The following is a 17,210-nucleotide window of genomic DNA, read 5'->3' on the forward strand; positions in this document are numbered from 1 at the left end:
AGTTGGAGGTGTCAACTTAATGGAGTGGTCAGGGAGAGCCTCCAGGAGGAAGTGGGTTTTGCACGATTTCTTCAGGGAAAAGGCAGCAGGTCATTCAAATACGCGGGCAGAAGCATTCCAGGGGACTGGCAGGCTGAGGCAATATGCCAGGAGCATTGTGGGAACATCGAGGAGGCTTATGAGGCTGGGGAAGAGTGATCGAGGTCAAGGAAAGGGCCAGAGAGGTCACAGGGAAAGCACATTGGTCCTCACGGGCCATTTTAAAGATGTTGGCTTTCACTCTAGGAAAGAAGGGTCACTGCTGAAGAGCTCCAGGCAGAGATGGAGTGTGGGCTGGCTTATGTGTTGACTGGGTCCCTCGGGCTCCTGTGCTGAGGGTAGACTCTAAGGAGGCCAGGGTGGAAGGTGGGAGGATGGGGCTACAAGGAGAGCACTATCAGAGGGAGGTAGGCAGAAGGCTATGGGCAGTGGTTACATTGGTGATGCATTTGGAAGAATGTGCTGAGGGATTGTGTGTGGGTGTGGAGGGAAGCCAAGGAAGCAGATTTAAGTAAAGAACTTGTAGGGTACCCAGCCCTGGCACATAAGAGGTAGCTGGTCCCAGTTCTTTCACCACAGCTGGGTGTCGGTATTAGCACGGCTGTACCCACCTATTGGCCCAGCTGGAGGGGATCTGGGATTGGGCATATAGCCAGAGATGGGGTGAAGCCCTCTGAGGCCAGGAGAATTCCTTGGGAAACGGGGATAGCCCAGCCAAAGGAGTTTGATGGGTACAGAGGAGTGGCCTCAGGGACTATGGAGAGCTGGCTCTGCTGCCATGTGTGGCACAGTCCAGATGATCTGTGGACTTGACTGAATCACAGGGTCAAAGCCATATTTAATACATTTGGCACCCACCGGAGCCAAGCCCTATCCCTCAGTAACTCCCAGAACTGAGCTTACCCTGCCCGCAAGAGGTCAGCTAATGTGGGCCAGACCCACCTAGGCCAGCTGGCTCTGCCCCATGTGTCTCTCATCCTTCTAGGACTAGTCCTGTCTTCCCACAATGGTGACAGAGATGCAAAAGGGCAAAATCAATCTGCTTCCTAAGCCTTTGGCAGGTCAAGGCCTCCAAAATTCTAACGGTCAAGTCCAAAGTCAGGGGGTGGGAAAAATGTACTCCACCTCGGTAACACGAGGGACCACAGAATCACATCACCGAGTGTGGTCACAAGGAGGGATGGCAGCTTGGCGTCGTAACCCCATCTACTGTCCCCTGCCAGGGCTGGCTCAGAAACTGAGCAGGGCAGAACCTGCAGAGGAGCCGAAGGGCAGAGGGGAGTGGCAACTGGGCAGCTTCCCACTCCTGTGACGCAGTCCCAAGGTGAATCAGTTTCAGAAGAGGGAAGTTTGACTCTGGCTCAAAGGATTTCAAAGGTTTCAGTTCATGACCGATGGGCCCCATTGCTTTGGGGCCTGTGGTGACACAGTACATCCTGGCGGGAACATGTGGCAGAGGAAGCTGCTCACCTTATGGCAGCCACGGAAACAAAAAGATTGGAAGGGACAGGGTCCCCAAATCCCCTTCAAGGGCCCACCTTCAGTGACCTAATGTCCTTCCATTAGGTCTCATATCCAAAAGGTCCAACCACCTCCCAGCAGTGCCACAGGCTGGGGACAGAGCCCTCAACAAAGGGTCCTTGGGGGACATTACAGATTCAAACCTCAGCAGGTTGTGGGGCTTCTCAGTTGGATGCTCACACCTAGTTCACCAGGAGCAGACTGAACTCAGTAGATCCGGTGGTGACATATCACCACCTGTAAGGGCCACCAGGGAGTCCCAGAGCCTACCAAGTGGGAGGGCACCTTTCCTGCTACCCCCAGAGGTAGGCCTTCTTAGCATCTCCTCCTCCATGTCTGAGTCCCTGCTGCCCTCGATATGTCCCCCTTCAGAGGAGCTCCTGCTTAAAAGTCACTTCTATGGAATATTCCAGACCAGAAAACGGGTCGTTCTAGCCCATCCCTGGCCACAGACAACTCAAACTGTCTTTTCCCTTCTCTCCTCTCCAGTCAAGAAGCAAATCGAATTGAAGTCCCGAGGTGTGAAGCTGATGCCCAGCAAGGACAGCAGCCGGAAGACATCTGTATGTAAGTGTCCACTTGCCCCCCGCCGGGCCTCTTGCGTGGGTCAGATCTGCTGATGCTGTGACTGTGGGAACACCAGATGATGCTGGATGGCTTCCCTTCACCCCTGCTTCCCTCCATCCTGGGCTCTGCACATGGACACACTGACCCGGTGGCCAGTGGGAGGCCCGGGGCCTGTCCTCTGCCTTCTCCTCCTCCTCCTGCCCTCCCCTTTCCCCTTCCCCCTCACTTCCCATCTGAACCGCAGTCCAGGGAGTCATTACTACTACATTTCTCTCTTTATTTTTCCTTTTGAATCACTTCCACCTGCTAAGACGGTCCTCTTCTGGCTCCTCTTCTAGGAGTCGATAACCTTGGGTTGGGATCTGGGGGGCTACTGAGCCCCAGCGCGAGCTCCCAAAGCCAGATTGAGAGCGGAGGAAGGGACATGCCTAGGGACCTCCTCCAAGGGGCCTGGTGGGACAGCCAGAGGATGGGGTGGGGGAGCCGTCCTGCCTCTCAGGATGATGGTGAAGGGCTGGGGCTCACAGCGGGGATCACATCTCCGAGAACAAGTTTCTGCCACCGTGTTTGGAAGATTAAAAGGGCTCCAGGGCTGGGAGTGGGGGCATTTGGAATGTCACCCTGGGAAACACCTGATGGGGCTCTGTGCTGAGGGCCTTTTGAACGAGAACAAAGGGCAGGGAGGATTCTGGGCCCCCAGAAGGCTTTTCCAGAAATCTTCCATCTGCCTTCTGGAGGCAAGTGCAGGGAGCCTGCCCTGGTCCCCCGAATGACTGACCCTTGGTATCCCTCCCCCTTCCTCCCCGTTCCTGTCCTTCTGCTTCTCTTTCCTCCCCTTCCCTCCACTCTCTCCTCCGCCTTCCCACTCTCCCCCATCTTTCCCCCCTCCCTGCTTCTCTAATGGTGCCTGCCTGGCTCTCTGCCCTCCCCATTGCCCTCCTTCCATGTCACTTCTGTGTGCTGCCAGAAGGGCCTGTTATGGAGAAATGGGGCCGCCATGGAATTCCCAGCTCTGTGCTGGGGGTGTGGCCCGGAGAAGGTCAAAGGCAGGGGCAGTTGGGGCCTGGTCCCGACGGGCCTGAGCCTTGGTATAGGGACTTGTCTGGATTTTCAAGCCCTGGGAATGGAGATGGCACAGCTGGCATCTAGCATCTCTGGTGGTCCCAGTCTGAGGGGACTGGTTAACAGGGCCGTCGGTAGGCCCTGTTGCTCTGCTTGAATGGGGAAGGGGCAGAGATCCCTGGGCCAGGCCGAGAATCTGAAGAGAAGGCTGGAGCCATGACCTTAACCCTCACAGGTCCTTTCTGTCTGTAGCCACAGAAGACCATATGAGCTGGGGAAGGCATGTTCAATTTCTGACTTTGCCCTGGTGCGGCTCCAGGACAAACTTAGGGAAATGACCTGCATGGGGACCAAATGCTCATCCTAAAGGTGTCCTCAGGTGGCCATGCCACCCGGGACACTCATGTCTCAGCTTCCACATCTGTAGAAAGGAGGATACAAAGCCCTTCCTAGCCTTCCTCTGAAGGATACTGTTGGATCTAATGTGGACCTTCCTGACCTTGGACTTCAGGGGTCCATGAACTAGCTGAGAAGCTGCCTGTGCTCTTGCAGGTGGTTTTCTGGAGCAGGTCTATGTGCTTTTCATGCCCAAAGCTCCCTCTGAAATATGACAAAAACCCTATTCTAATGAAATAATGCAAACCCTCTAAATATATGAGTATCTTTCCATCAACAAGGGATTAATAATCTTCATTCCAAGATTTCCTCAGAAAAGTATGGATGTGACCAGGCTGCTCAGAGGCCAGAAGCCAAATGTCTGTAGGTATCTGGCCCTTTGGGTTCTGCCCCAGTTCCCTGGGAAGAGGTCCTCCACTTGAGGGGAGCAGTGGACCTTGCCTATTCCTTTGACCAGGCAATCTATGAGTACCCCAAAGCCCTGGCCATCATTGCTCCTGGCCACCCATCTGTCAGTGTCTCCCTTCAATCGGGTAGAAGGCATTGCCTTTTGAGCATGTCACAGCTTGTCCTTACTAAGGGGCCTTCTTGGGGCAGGGGAAGACTCACACTCCATCCTGTCCCTTAGTAGCCAATAGTAAATCAACACGGTCAACACCAGCCACTGGGTTTAAATGGACAGCGAAGACTGGCAGGAAGCAATGAAAAGGGCAATGCCTCGTGCCTCCATGATTAGTTAGTAACCTGTTCACTGAGATGAATGTTTGCTTGTTTCCTGGGGAGGTGTGAAGGTCCTCCTGGGACTGCCGTCGCCTGCTGGGTCCTCCTGGTGTCAGCTGCGTCACGGCTGGGTTGGAAACTTCCTGGATGGCGCCTGAACCTCCCATGGGGCTGGCTGACTGAAGGGGAGCAGCGGGGTCTGCTCTGTGGTCAGGAGCTATGGCTGGGCAGGTGGCCTTGGCCATGGTCCAGCTCCACCGTCACCCATCAGTTTTCAACTCTGTCTGCTTCCTGGGTGGTGTCAGTGGTGAATTAGAGGGAAGAGAAGGCGTGGGAACCTCTGAACAGTGTCACCGTGCTGAGAGCGCTCTATGTGGCTTCCCCGTGGTGGGCGGCAGGGCCTCTGTGATGGGTGTGGCCTGTGGCAGGTCAAGTAGGCAGCACCTAAGGGGTACTTAGCTGCAGTGGGGACTGGTCACTGGGGCTGTATGAGTGGCCAACCTACCAACAGGAAAACTAAGTATAGTTCAGGACTGTCTTCTGCACCTCCTCTGGAGAGAGGGTCCATGGTTCCCCTCCCCTCTGGGGTCTTCTTCTTTCCATCACTTGCTAAACACCAAGGCTCCCAGGAAGCAGGAGCTTGCTGTACCTTTGGGGATGGCACTGACATCTTCATGTCCCAGCCCAAGAGTTTCTGGGCTGGTAGGAATGGTGGCTTCGTTTAGGATGTAAAAGCTCTGGAGGTAGAAGCTTGGCAAGGAAGGGGGCATGTTTAGGAGAGAAGCATCCTGGGGAGGAACTTTCCTTAGCCTGGCGGTGTGGGGGTTGGAGAAAGGAGACTACCCAGAAGGCCTTGCACTCATTGTCACACGCTGCAGGTGTGTGGTGTCTGACTGAGCATGCAGTCTGCCTCAGTCCTCAGATCCATGTGCTTGGCCACCTGGATGTTTGAACAGGGTCTTTGTTAGGCCTCTACCTTTAGAAATGAGCTTCAGAGCCAGTGAGTCTAAACTGGGATCCCCCACCCCCCGCACGGTCTCCATCAACTACCACATTCTCACAGGGCCCCGGGCCCAGGAAACCCTGCTCCCTCTCCTGTCCTAGTCCTCCACAAGCTCTGGTGATCCTTTCTTTGCCATGTCCTTTCCCACTGTCTCATTGCCTATCCCCATTATTAGGTTCTTGTTGTCCTTGAATAATCACCAAACTTCCTAACTCATCTCACAGTGAGAGTAATCCAGGTTTCACCATCCCTTCTCCCACTCACAACTCTTCAGGAGCTCCCCGTGGTATTTGAGATCAGACTCAAACCCCTTAAAATTCTGACCTCTGAAATCTCATCTTCAACTTTCCTTATCACCCTTTACACACCCCCTCGTCTGGCCACACGGAGCAACCCCCAGTTGTTTCCACCTTTCTCCTGTTTGTCAGTTAGCTCTTCATTGCTGTGACCAAAATACCTAACAAGAACAATTTAGAGGAGGAAAGTTTATTCCAGCTCATGGTTTCAGAGGTCCAGTCCATGGTTGGAAGGCTTGATTGCTTTAGGCCCAAGATAAGGCAGAACATCATGGCAGAAGGGTCTGGTGAAGGAAAGCTGCTCAACTCAGAGCATCCAGGAAGCAGAAAGAGAATGAGGATCCAGAGCATCCAAGAAGCAGAAAGAGAATGAGGATCCACCCCCAGTGACCCACTTCCTCCAGCCACGCCTCTCCTGCCTCCAGTTACCACCCAGCACGGTCCATTCAGATTATTAATCCATCAATTGTAACTTCATCCTCTGATTAGATTATAGCCCTCATAATCTAATCGTTTCACGTCTGAACATTGCTGCATTATCTCACACATGAGCTGTCTAGGGGACACCTCAGATCCAAACCATAATACCATATCTGTCTGTCTGTTGTCACTCTGTGTTGAAATCGTACCTCTCCAGAAGGTCCATGTTAAATACCTCCTCCTCCAGGCAGCCTTTCGAACTTCTCTCAGCAACATGACACTGGTCCTCCCTCTGAACATCCCTGTAGCGGCATGCTCATCCCCTCCCCACTGTGGTTCTGTAGTTCATTTCCATGTTCCATATCTTTACGCAACTGGAAGCATCTTGAGGATAGTAATCATATCTGACTACACTTGGCATTTCCTATGGTATCTAAAAGAAGGCCTTGTACACATTGGATGCTCAATGATTGCTTGTTGTGTGCTCATGTGCAGGAATGAATGAGTGGGTTATAGAGCTCGTTGCTCACATTATGGGATGTTGAATGGAAGCGGCGGGACATGGGCAAACTCAGGTCCTGATGCTCCAGATGCCCTACAACTTCTCGTGCAGAGGTTGCTGTTGGGATTGTGGGATGGGTGAGTCCTTGAGTGAAACTCCTCTGGCCAGGCAACTCCTGGCCATCCTCAAAGCCAGGAATCCAGAGTTGTGAGTGCTTCTACCCTCATCAGTGAGCACATCCAAGAACAATGGCCAGGTAGGGACTGACAATGACTCACCCTCTGCACCGTGTTTGTACGTGCCGCCCCAGGACCAAGTGTCTACTCTAGTGGAGAAAACTGTGCATACGGTTTCTGTAAACAGGAGTCTGGTGTTGGCAAGTGTCAGGGTTATTACACTACCTGCTGGAACCACAGATCCCATCTCTACTTGGTGGGGTTGGCTGGTGGCATTGGGCAGGGTTGGGGGAATTCTTTGGTTACCACTTACTCTGGCTTGACAAATGGCTGATGGGAAGAGGTTTTACAGAAGAAATATCAATATTTGAGCTCAAGTCACTGCTTTGAACTTCAAACTTCAGCTTTCTCTTACATTCTTTACTATTTCTGATCATGCATCCACCTTTTATTTAACTTCCTTTGAGTCATTTCTCCATTGGGGGCTGAGGTGGGGGGCTCATCTCATCTAGAGTCTCCACCCCTTGGAGCACAGGGTGGGGAGGTCATCAGGGGCTATGAACGGTCCACCTCTGGCCACTGGTGTGGGATGAGGGAATCAGGTGGTTGTTGGTGGAGGGAGCGTGTCATGGAGCCCACAGACTCTTGGTAAATTTCACTTGGATTTTTCTTGCAAAGGAATTTGTCAAAAGCAGATCCCTACCTTACTCACTCAGGAAAGCCCAGCCCAAGAGACCCCAGCCACCCGACAGGGCCCCACAGAGCAGGGCTTCATTCTGTCTCTGCCTTCACCCCCGACCCTGAGACACTGCCCCAGATGGTGCCTTTCTGTGACTATCCACTTTGTATGTACTGTTTTTTTGCCTTGTAGTAACTCAGGTTGGTGTGTCCCAAGGACATAATATGTGTCCAGACCCTGGCATACCTGAAAGGGGCAAAAGACTAGGCTCGGATTTCAGGTAAGATTCACTGGGGAACTTTCTGATTGCAAGAAGGGTGGGGTGGCCTGGTTGGGGGGAGATGAGGCCTGGCCTTCCTGGAGGTGGAATGAAGAGGAAGGCATGGATGAGGGAACTGGCACTTGTGGGAGAAAAAGCCATGGCCTTTGACCTTCTCTCCTGGTCCAGTCTGTAGAAGCCATGTCTTATGGCCAGTGGAGGTTGTCAATGGTCAATGCTGTAGCCAGGGTACAAAAGACCACCATTCTCAGGAATGATAAGCCAGCAGGCAATTTATACCTCCAATCATCTAGGAGACCCCAGGTTCCCGAGATAGTGCATTTTGCAAAATTTCAAACTATCAAGTTATGTTCCCATAGTGCTCCATTTCCATTACAGCGTATGGATATCATCCCCCTACTCTTTGCTGCCCTAATTGGTACTTATCTCAGAGGATTGCTGTTTTGCTCACAAAGTCAGCTTTTAACTCAATCCTAAAACCATTTAATGATCCAAAAAAAGATGAAGAGCGGATATTCCTTCCATTGGAGATTTTAAGTAATAAACAGTAGAGCAGAGATTAAAGGCCAGAAGGAGAAGGAACTTGGGGCCAGAACTTGCTTGGGGGACTTGATTGACAGGAAGGACTTGGGGGCGGGGCTTGGCAGGCCCAGGCACTGAGCTCACAGACACACTTTGTCTCTCAGGTTAGGATCCAGTGTCCAGTTCACCTGCAACGAGGGCTATGACCTGCAAGGGTCCAAGCGGATCACCTGTATGAAAGTGAGCGACATGTTTGCGGCCTGGAGCGACCACAGGCCCGTCTGCCGAGGTGAGGGCGCCCTGGGGAAGGGAGGCCACCCAGAAAGAGGGGCTGGGAACGGAGGACGAGGCCCAGCTTCCAGCTCCTGAGACCCAGGCTCTCATCCTTCTTCTCCTGGGGCTTTCAGTCCTGCGTTGATTTGCCGATGACCACATTTATCCGGCAGCCTCTCTGTATCAAGGCCTACTAGCATCGGGACAAACAAGGACATTACCGTTGAAGGAGGGATGCACTTATGTAGCAGATTGCTAGCTCACTGGACTAAGACATCACAACCACAACTAGCTAGGGAAGAACATCAGTCCTTATCCTGTCCCCTGGAGTCCTCCATTGTAACACATACACACTAGAGCCCTCTGTTCCTGTGACCTTGTTTGTTTACCCACATGGTGGACCTAGAACATCTGAAATGATGTTTTTAGCTCTACTTAAATGGAATGGACCATTGGATCCAAAGGCTTCTCTCTGGGTTTCCTCTAGCCCCATACCTGGACATCTCGTTCTAGAGGGCACTGCCACCCACATGTCCAGGTATCACACAAACCAAAGATAAACTGGCCTGACACCCTTCCCCACCAACAAGTAATCTTAAAACATCAGACCTGAGTGGAGGCCTTTATGGAGCAGGACCACACTGCTGCTTTGGTAAGGAAGCCCCTGACCTCATTCTCCAGGATGCCCTCAAAGGGGGCTCCTGAGCACTGGGCTCTTAGATGGCCTTAAAAAGTCAACAGGGGCTCATTTCGGTGCCCCTTTGGGATAGAAGGTCTTTTGTCTACTGAAAAGTTACATCCTGGATCCTTCTGACCTAAGGAGATTCTTTGCCTCTCTCTAGACACAAGCATCAGGATGAAATTCACATAGGGTAAGAAAGGTCCAGGAGAGAAAGCAGATCCTTCTTACACCAAGGAAGAGGCAAGGTTGCAGCTGAACATCAGTCCCTTTCTGTTTTGTTTTTTTTTTTTAATTTTTTTAAAAATAAATGACAGCAGAATGCATTACAATTCTTATTACACATATACAGCACAATTTTTCATATCTCTGGTTGTATATAAAGTATGTTGACACCAATTCGTGTCTTCATACATGTACTTTGGATAATGATGTCCATCACATTCCACCATCTAAACCCTTTCTTTTTTTTTTTTTTTTTAATGTGATGATAAGAAATCTGGAAGAGGGCCATGAAAATCTTTAAATAAGTCTTAGGTTTATTCTTTTTCACTCTTCTCTGAGATGGCCACGATCCCTGGTTTATTGTGTGTTCTGTGTTTCTATGACTTTCAGGAATATTATTTCAAAGGTATACGTAACTATTATTTTGAAAACTCAAATAACAACAAAAAAATTTAGTATAACTCTAACCTATTCTGTTCCATCATCCCAGATGTGGAACACATATAAAAACTTAAATCAATCAACAAATGTACTGTGTATGACTTGGGAGTTAATGGGCCAACTAACTGGGCAATTACCTATTTCCTGTGGGCCTATGACCATTGTTTGTTTGTTGTTTGTTTTAGTTTAGTGGTGCTGGGGATCAAGCCCAGGGCCTCGCACATGCCAGGCACATGCTCTACCACTGAGCCCTGCCCAGGCCCTTTTTTTTCACCTATAAGCATGGCTAATTATACCGACCTAGAGCTTCTTGTGTTTTGTGTGAAGAGCAAATGGTTTGTAGTTTTGTAAATACTTGATGAATTGGCAGGTGCTAGAGGAAATTAATACCCTCGTGCTAGAGCATGAGCTCTATGGGACAAGGACTTCTGCTTCATGCATCACTTCCGATAGGGCCTGGCACCCAGTAGGTGCTTCATAGCACATGTTGAATGAGTGATGGGATGAACGCGTAACTGCAGAGCACATCCCTCCAACTGCACAGCCAGGGCACCAGCTATGTGGAGAGGCAGAGAATGATCCTGTCTAAGGACCAAGGGACGCATGGCCAATCTGTTCTTCCAAAATCCCTTTTGAGAAGCCAGAACCAGAGTGCCTTCAGGCAGTGCTGGGATCTGATGTCTCACCAAGACCTTTCCCTGGGAGGAACTTTGTTCTTAATGATGGCTATTTACATGAACATGACAAGGGTGGAGAAAGGCTAGTGGTGAGGAAGTTCCTGGTGGGGTAACATGCTCATCTTTTTCTCCAAAAATGTGGCTCATCCAAGCCATCTCCAGTGATTTGGACCCAGCGGGCTGAATTCTCTGCTATGCTTTCACCAAGCGTTGGGCTAACCTTTATCACTTCTGTAATCTCATTCTGTCCCCTGCTGCTGTGAAACAGAGGAGGTGGGAGTTGTGGTTCGAATCCAACTCTCATCGCTTTTTTACTTGGTGTCCTTGAGACAGTTTCTTCACCTCTCTAAATCTGTTTTTTCACCCTGCAAAATGTCAGTGACATTCGAACATTTCTTGAGGGCATTACTTGGGGAATGAGATGAGGCAGTGGTCTTGACAATGCTCTTTGAGAAGCGGTGCCAATGTGCTGCACACTCTGGCTCGTGCACCTTCTGGGCATTGTTGGTATACAGCTTCCTCAAGTCCCAGAGCAAACCTCAGCCATGAGTGGCTGTGCATGTTTTCAAGAGCCGCTGCCTTGTTCAATCTTAATGCAACCACATGGTTTGGAAGTCACACGGACTTTGATCTAGATCACACTCTGCCGATTGAGGGCAACTCTGGCTGGCCCTGGGAGAGTTTGTCCTTTTTAACCATAGGGCCCTTGCTTGTGATTGCAGAAAAGAAAACCTCCCCTGTCTACCAATTCTGAAGTTTAAAAAAGTTACATTGCAGAAAGTGGCAAGCCCCAACTGCCAGGGGGGCCAGGGGGCTCAGGCTCACCCCTTGCTTCTTCTCCCTCTTCTGCTCCTCTTCCATGGGCCATTGTGAGGGAGACAGAGAGAAGGCCAAAGCTCCTCACTTTGTGCTTGACTGATCTGTCCTGGGCTTCCCTGCCAGCTCAGGCCAAGGGCTGAAATGAATATTAAATTCTAAGGTCTCTTTATTTTGGAAGTCTTTAAGGTTTTCTTTTAAAACCACTTTGGTTTTTTTTTATTAATTGGAATTGCTACTCTAATTATGATTTTTAGAAGAGTTTTGGTGAAGCCCACTTTAAGAATAAAAAGGACAATAATCTTTCAATTATAAGAAGCTCTGCTGAGAAGCAGGTTACCAAAAGATCATATTCTAAAAAGCATTGGCCGCCATACATAGTGGTATTATTTTCCCTCTAATGCATTTAAAATATGATTTGGTTTTAAATATTCATTTTTTCCACACAATTAATTCTACTAAAACACAGGGCCTGGCAAATAATAGGTTCTCAATAAATGTTTGAGGGCCACCTGGATGAATCAGAGATTGAAATGAATGAACAATATGGAACTGTGCCCTCATTTTGGAATTTGAAATTAGGTATTCACAGTCCTTTCTTTTCTTTCCCCCCCCATCAGAAGAAATAAACTTCTAATTTTTGACTCCTAGAAATCTTTGATCATGCAAAGGAGATTGAGGGCAACGCAGAGAACCGGTAAACTAATTCCAGGCAGCCCAAGATAGAGGCAGGGTAGTATGGCACAGGGCTTTCATGGGGCGCCAAATACTTCAAAATAAACTTTGCAACAAGTAAAACAGATACAACTAGAGTTTCTCTGATTGAAATAGGGTGGGAAATTTGGAGGGGCTCTTCCCTGGCCACTCTCAGCAGTGTCCAACCCTGAGGCTCTGGGAAACAATGTTTTTAATCCACTGATATAAAGAACAGGATCAAATTAACAACACAGCAACCTGGTTTCTTTCTTTCTTTTTTTCCCCCCAAGTGCTGGGGTTCAAACGCAGCATACTAGGCAAGTGCTCTGCCGCTAAGCCATACCCCAGCCCCTAAGACCTGGTTTCTCTCGACCATAAGTCAATGTTGAGGAAACAGCCCCAGACGAGATACTGATTCACCTGTAAATACTGATTCATAAAATCAATCATTAACAGAAAACCATATATTATTTTTTCTTTATGGCTAAATCTGTGTGTATGTGTGTGTGTGTGTGTGTGCGCGCGCGCGTGCGTGCCTGCACATTTGTTCAAAATACATCCTTTTTGATGGATAGAATACCAGTCTTGGGACTTCAGAGACCAAAGTTCAAGTTCCAGCTTCATTACTGACAAACCATACAGTATAAGGGAAATCACTGACATGCCCAGAATTGTTTCACTCACCCGTAAAATGGGTGAAATGTGGGAAATAGTATGCAGGCCAGGCCGAATCCAATGCCATTGATAATGACAGGTCTGCTCTTCCTTCCTGGTGGCCTTCGCTGGATCAGCCTCCTGAGCCTCCCCTTGAACACTGTTGGTTTTCAGAGTTCTAGTTTCCTCTTTCTTCTCCTTCTCTGCTCTTTTCTCTCCTCTCCTCTTCTGTCCCCTCTCTCTTGCATGTCCCAATGCTCCAGCCCTAAGAATGTCCCCGAATCCCTTACCTATATGTGCTAATGACAAAGCTCCCATTTATTAAGCTATTTATACTTGTCGAAAGCCTGGCACTAGGCATTTTTCATAATTTCTTTATGAGGAAGTAGCAATAACCATATTTCACGTTTAGCTGGTCAGCAACTTACCCAAGGGCACAAAGCCAATCATCAGTTGATCTGAGTTTCAAATCCAGACTCCAGAGGCTCTAGGCTTCTTCCACTTGAAAATTGTTCCTGCCCATCCTTCAGAGTGTTGGTTAGACCATACAGAATAACTGCCCTTCCACCACCACCTCCCCACACTGGGGGTAACTTTTTATTTTAATATAATTGTAAACTTATAGAAAAGTTTCATTTAAGGTGCAAAGAAACTCCCATATACCCATCACCCAGATTTAGGCAACTTCTTTGAAGGAGTTAATGGAGCAGGAACTCAAGGAAGGTGAGTCAGAGAGACAGGAGAAAACCAAAGAGGCATCCTTGAATCAAAGAAGGGTCCATGGGATCAACAGACTCCAGAGAGGTCAAGCATAATAACAGCTGAAAAGTGACCAGATGGGTATCTGGCTTGAGCAGGTGGGGAATGTTTGAAGTTGTCTTTGCAGAGAATTAGACAGGAAACCAAAGGGAGAAGGGAGAAGAGTGATTTGGAGCTTTAATTATGGTGGCAAACCATGAATTTGGGGTAATGCCACAGTTCTCCTGGAGGCTCCCGTGGCCTCTGGAATCAGGAATAGAAAAGTGGATGGTAGAATTGACGCAAGCAGGCATTTCCCCGAGCACACGGGAGAGTGCAGAGGGAACTAAAGGCATTGGTGAGTGGTTTTGAGGTCAGACTGGGCAGTGGAAGAAGGGTCAGAGGGGGTCAAGAGAAGGGGAGAAAGGTGGGGGCAAGAAGGCTACAGCGGCCCAGGATCGAGGACAACAGGTGCATAGAGACCAAAGTCACTGCCAGGAGCTTAGACAATGGAGGAAGGGATGGGCGGTTGAGTTGAAGCGCTGAGAGTGAAACTTACCTGATGGCCTGGGCAGGGGGGCCCTGGTATGACCAGAGAAGGCAGGTTACGAGATGTCATGAAAAGGGATGTCCTCTATAAGAAGGGACCACCCCTCTGTTAGGACAGGAGAAGAAAGAAAATGAACACATCAAGAGATAGAACTGCACACTTGAGGAGTGAGAGCAAGGATATGCCTGCTAAATGCTTCTGTTTCCTTCAAAGGGGAGGAGACAAGACCACCAGCCCAGAGCAAGGGAGGGGAGAGGAAGGGGAGAGGCCCAGGGGCCTGTCAGAGGCATGAAAGGGTCTTTGAGCAGGATGGAAGTGAGCTCAAGAGCTAAATGGCAGGATTGCTGGGTGAGACCTAGTTTTCTTTGCAATGGGAAATCATGAATTTATAATGACATCAATCTTCTTTCTTTTGTGATTTTTTTTTTCCCCAGCAAATCTCAACCACGTAGGGGCAGGTATAGAGAATGCAGGCAGAGAGGCTCCTCCCAACCAATGGCTTCCAGGCAACTGATGAAAGGGAAGAGGGCAAGGGACTTAGGAGGGTGACAAGGAAATGACCATAATGGGGGACCATGGGGTATAAGCTGGGTGCAGCAGAAGGAGGGGGCTGGTGAGCAGAGGGAAGACATTGGTGTCAACATAGCGGAGGTCTTGATGGGTCAAAGTGAACTCTGGGGCTTAGCAATCATTTCCAAAATGAACCGCCAGCAGCTTAGTAGGTGGGAGGGGCGCGACCTCCAGCCCAGAGGGCTGCAGAGAAAACAGTGGCCTGGGGAGAGGGGTGGGATGCAGTCAGGGCCTGAGTTGGGGCAGGAGGTTCTGAAAAATGGTGCAGCCACAACACCCCAAGGGGTTTGTCCACCTTGGGGGTGGTGGGGAGATGGTTCCAGGGGACAGTGGACAAGGAAGGAGGAAGATCAGTGGTAGGAGAAGCAAGGGAAGGCAGACGGTGCCAGGGGGAGCATGATGGGGAGGAAATCTAGGAGGCTAGAGGGACTCCTGCGCCTCTGGGAGCAAGCAGTTCCCTTCTCCAGTGCCAGTGCTGGCGGCGGGTGCAGTGGTCTCTCGCATTATATGGCACAGTGATGACCAGAGGAAGAGGGGGAGGGGCGCAGAGCCCAGAAGTCTCTCCTGAAAGCTACTCAGAGGAGGCTTCAATAGGAAAAGGCAAACAGAGAAGCACAAAGAGACGTTCACTCATTGATTCAGACATTGTCTGAGTACCTACCATTTTGCCAGCCCATCTGGGTCCCGGTAAGGAGCTTTTCCACCTGCTGGTGGGATCCCAGGAGCTGGCTGCTCAGGGGGAAGACTGTCTGCCCGAACAGTGAAGGGAAAAAAGTAGCTAAAGCTCTATTCAGAGCCTATTTTAAGGTGCCTCGTGCTAACTGCAGATTGTAATATTTTAATTAAGCCCCTCCAAGCCCTTAAAGTGGGAAATGCCTTTTTGACCTGTTCTCTCTAATTACCTCCAGCATATTTCAACAGACTGCAAACAGCATCTAATTCTTGGAAACAAGTGCAGGATAAATTGAGTCTTAAGCTGAGGGTTTTGGCAACCAGATCTGATTTTCCAGAAGAGGTGGAAGATGGTGCTGGCGGAGATTTGTAAGGATTCTCTGCAGGGCTAGAGTTCTGAATCCACAGGTCCTCTCTGCAGCCATGGGATGGGATCGTGGTTTGGGTTTTCATTATCTTATTCTAACTGGTTTAATGATCTTGTCAGTCTCAAATGCAGTCAAAGGAAAAAGCCTATATAAAGAAACTTCAGGAGAGGCTGAAAAAAAAGCTCCTTAGCCTTGAGAGAAATCTTAGGCATAGAGAAAGGGATAAACATGGCATTGATCTGGTAGTCCTGGGTCCCCATTGTTGAATACTAACAATGTCCTAGGCTCTGGGCGGAGCCTTCATGTCTATCATCTCATATAATTTCATCTTCGCCTCCTCTCCAGGAGTTGTTATCACTCACAGATGAAGCAAAACCAGAAAGGTTTTCTAATTTACCCAGGCTTAACCAACCAGCAAATGGACTTAGACCCGGGAGGGGACATTGGTAAGCCCCAAAGGCTCACCTCTTCTCCACCATGCCACCCTGCCCTGGGCCCCGGGGACATCAAGTACCATCTGTGCATCTAAGTTTCTCAGCACATGATTAAAGGAGAAATCAGAGACCCGTGACGGAACCTGGGGAGTGGGTGTGGGTCAAAACTCGATTCAGTCAATATCTGAGCTCCTCCCAGGGGAGCAGGGGATCCCCCAGGTGCAGGACAGGTTGAGCCGCTGGAAGGAGGGACTCACAGAGGGACCAGAGGGACTGAGCTACAGAGAGGAGGGAGCGATTCCTACCCAAGCCCCTTGCAGACAACCCTGTTGCAGCTCTTGCTCGGCTCTATCGTAAACGTTCCCATGCCCGCTTCCCACATTTTCTCTGGCCCTTTAGAGAGGAGAAATGGTGTCGGGCATTTTTCTCTCCCCATGTTCTGGCTGGACCGTAATAAGCACTTAATAAATGTTGGAGTGAATGAGTACATGAGACGGGAAGAGATTCATTACGTCTGGGAGCCATGCAGCCTGCTCCCAGACCCTGGGAAGGGTTTCCCGGGAAAGGTTTATCATGGCCCTGTCCCAGCGTGGAGAGGAGCTCCAGGACATTTGGGCTCGTCAGTGGAAACCAGGTTTGACACCACTTTCATTTTATATACTTAGGCCTGTTGAGTTTGCTCACTCTTTCTTTCCTGTTAGGCACTTTGCCCACAATTAGGATAAATTGCCATGTGGGCCGCGACAAAGCAGGTTCCTAGAGCCCTTTATTAAAATAGCTGCACGCTAACGTTGAAGAATGAAGTGGCCGGGACTCAGGCGCACGTTTTTAAAGAAAGCAAACACCCAGATACAATGTCGTACCTTAACTGTGATCAATCACTACTTAATCTAATTAGTTTAGAAGCTATTTTAAAGAGCTTAATTAGATTAAGCTGTGATTGATAACACTTTATATCTACTTGAGGAGAGCACTTCTTCTAATTCACCTTGAATCTTTACACTTCCTGGCAAAAGCGTGTTTCGGGCCTGGGCTGAGTGTGGGGAAGGATTTGGAAACTACTTGGTTGGCACTGAAGTCACTCTGGTGCCCAGCACTGGGCTGAGTCGGGAACCTTGGCAGGGTCCTTGGGCACAGGCCTTCTGAGACCTAGTGGAGTGGCCTTGACAAGGACATCCTGAGATTCTAGTTCAGGAGACCTGCAGTTTTGTAGATGGAAGGATTGAGGGCTGGC

The 17,210-nt window shown here is 49.6% G+C and overlaps 1 protein-coding gene across 1 annotated transcript in view; it reads left to right on the forward strand.

Annotated features, from left to right (window-relative positions):
* Csmd2 (CUB and Sushi multiple domains 2) overlaps nt 1–17,210 on the forward strand; it is a 535,133-nt gene that overhangs the window by 268,091 nt on the left and 249,832 nt on the right. The window contains exons 7-9 of the mRNA XM_076862996.2: nt 2,050–2,127; nt 7,574–7,661; nt 8,348–8,472. Of these exons, the coding sequence (XP_076719111.2) occupies nt 2,050–2,127; nt 7,574–7,661; nt 8,348–8,472 (291 nt within the window). The remainder of the gene's footprint in view (nt 1–2,049; nt 2,128–7,573; nt 7,662–8,347; nt 8,473–17,210) is intronic.

Source organism: Callospermophilus lateralis, chromosome 7 (assembly GCF_048772815.1).
Source record: "Callospermophilus lateralis isolate mCalLat2 chromosome 7, mCalLat2.hap1, whole genome shotgun sequence".
Classification (NCBI taxonomy): Eukaryota; Metazoa; Chordata; class Mammalia; order Rodentia; family Sciuridae; genus Callospermophilus; species Callospermophilus lateralis.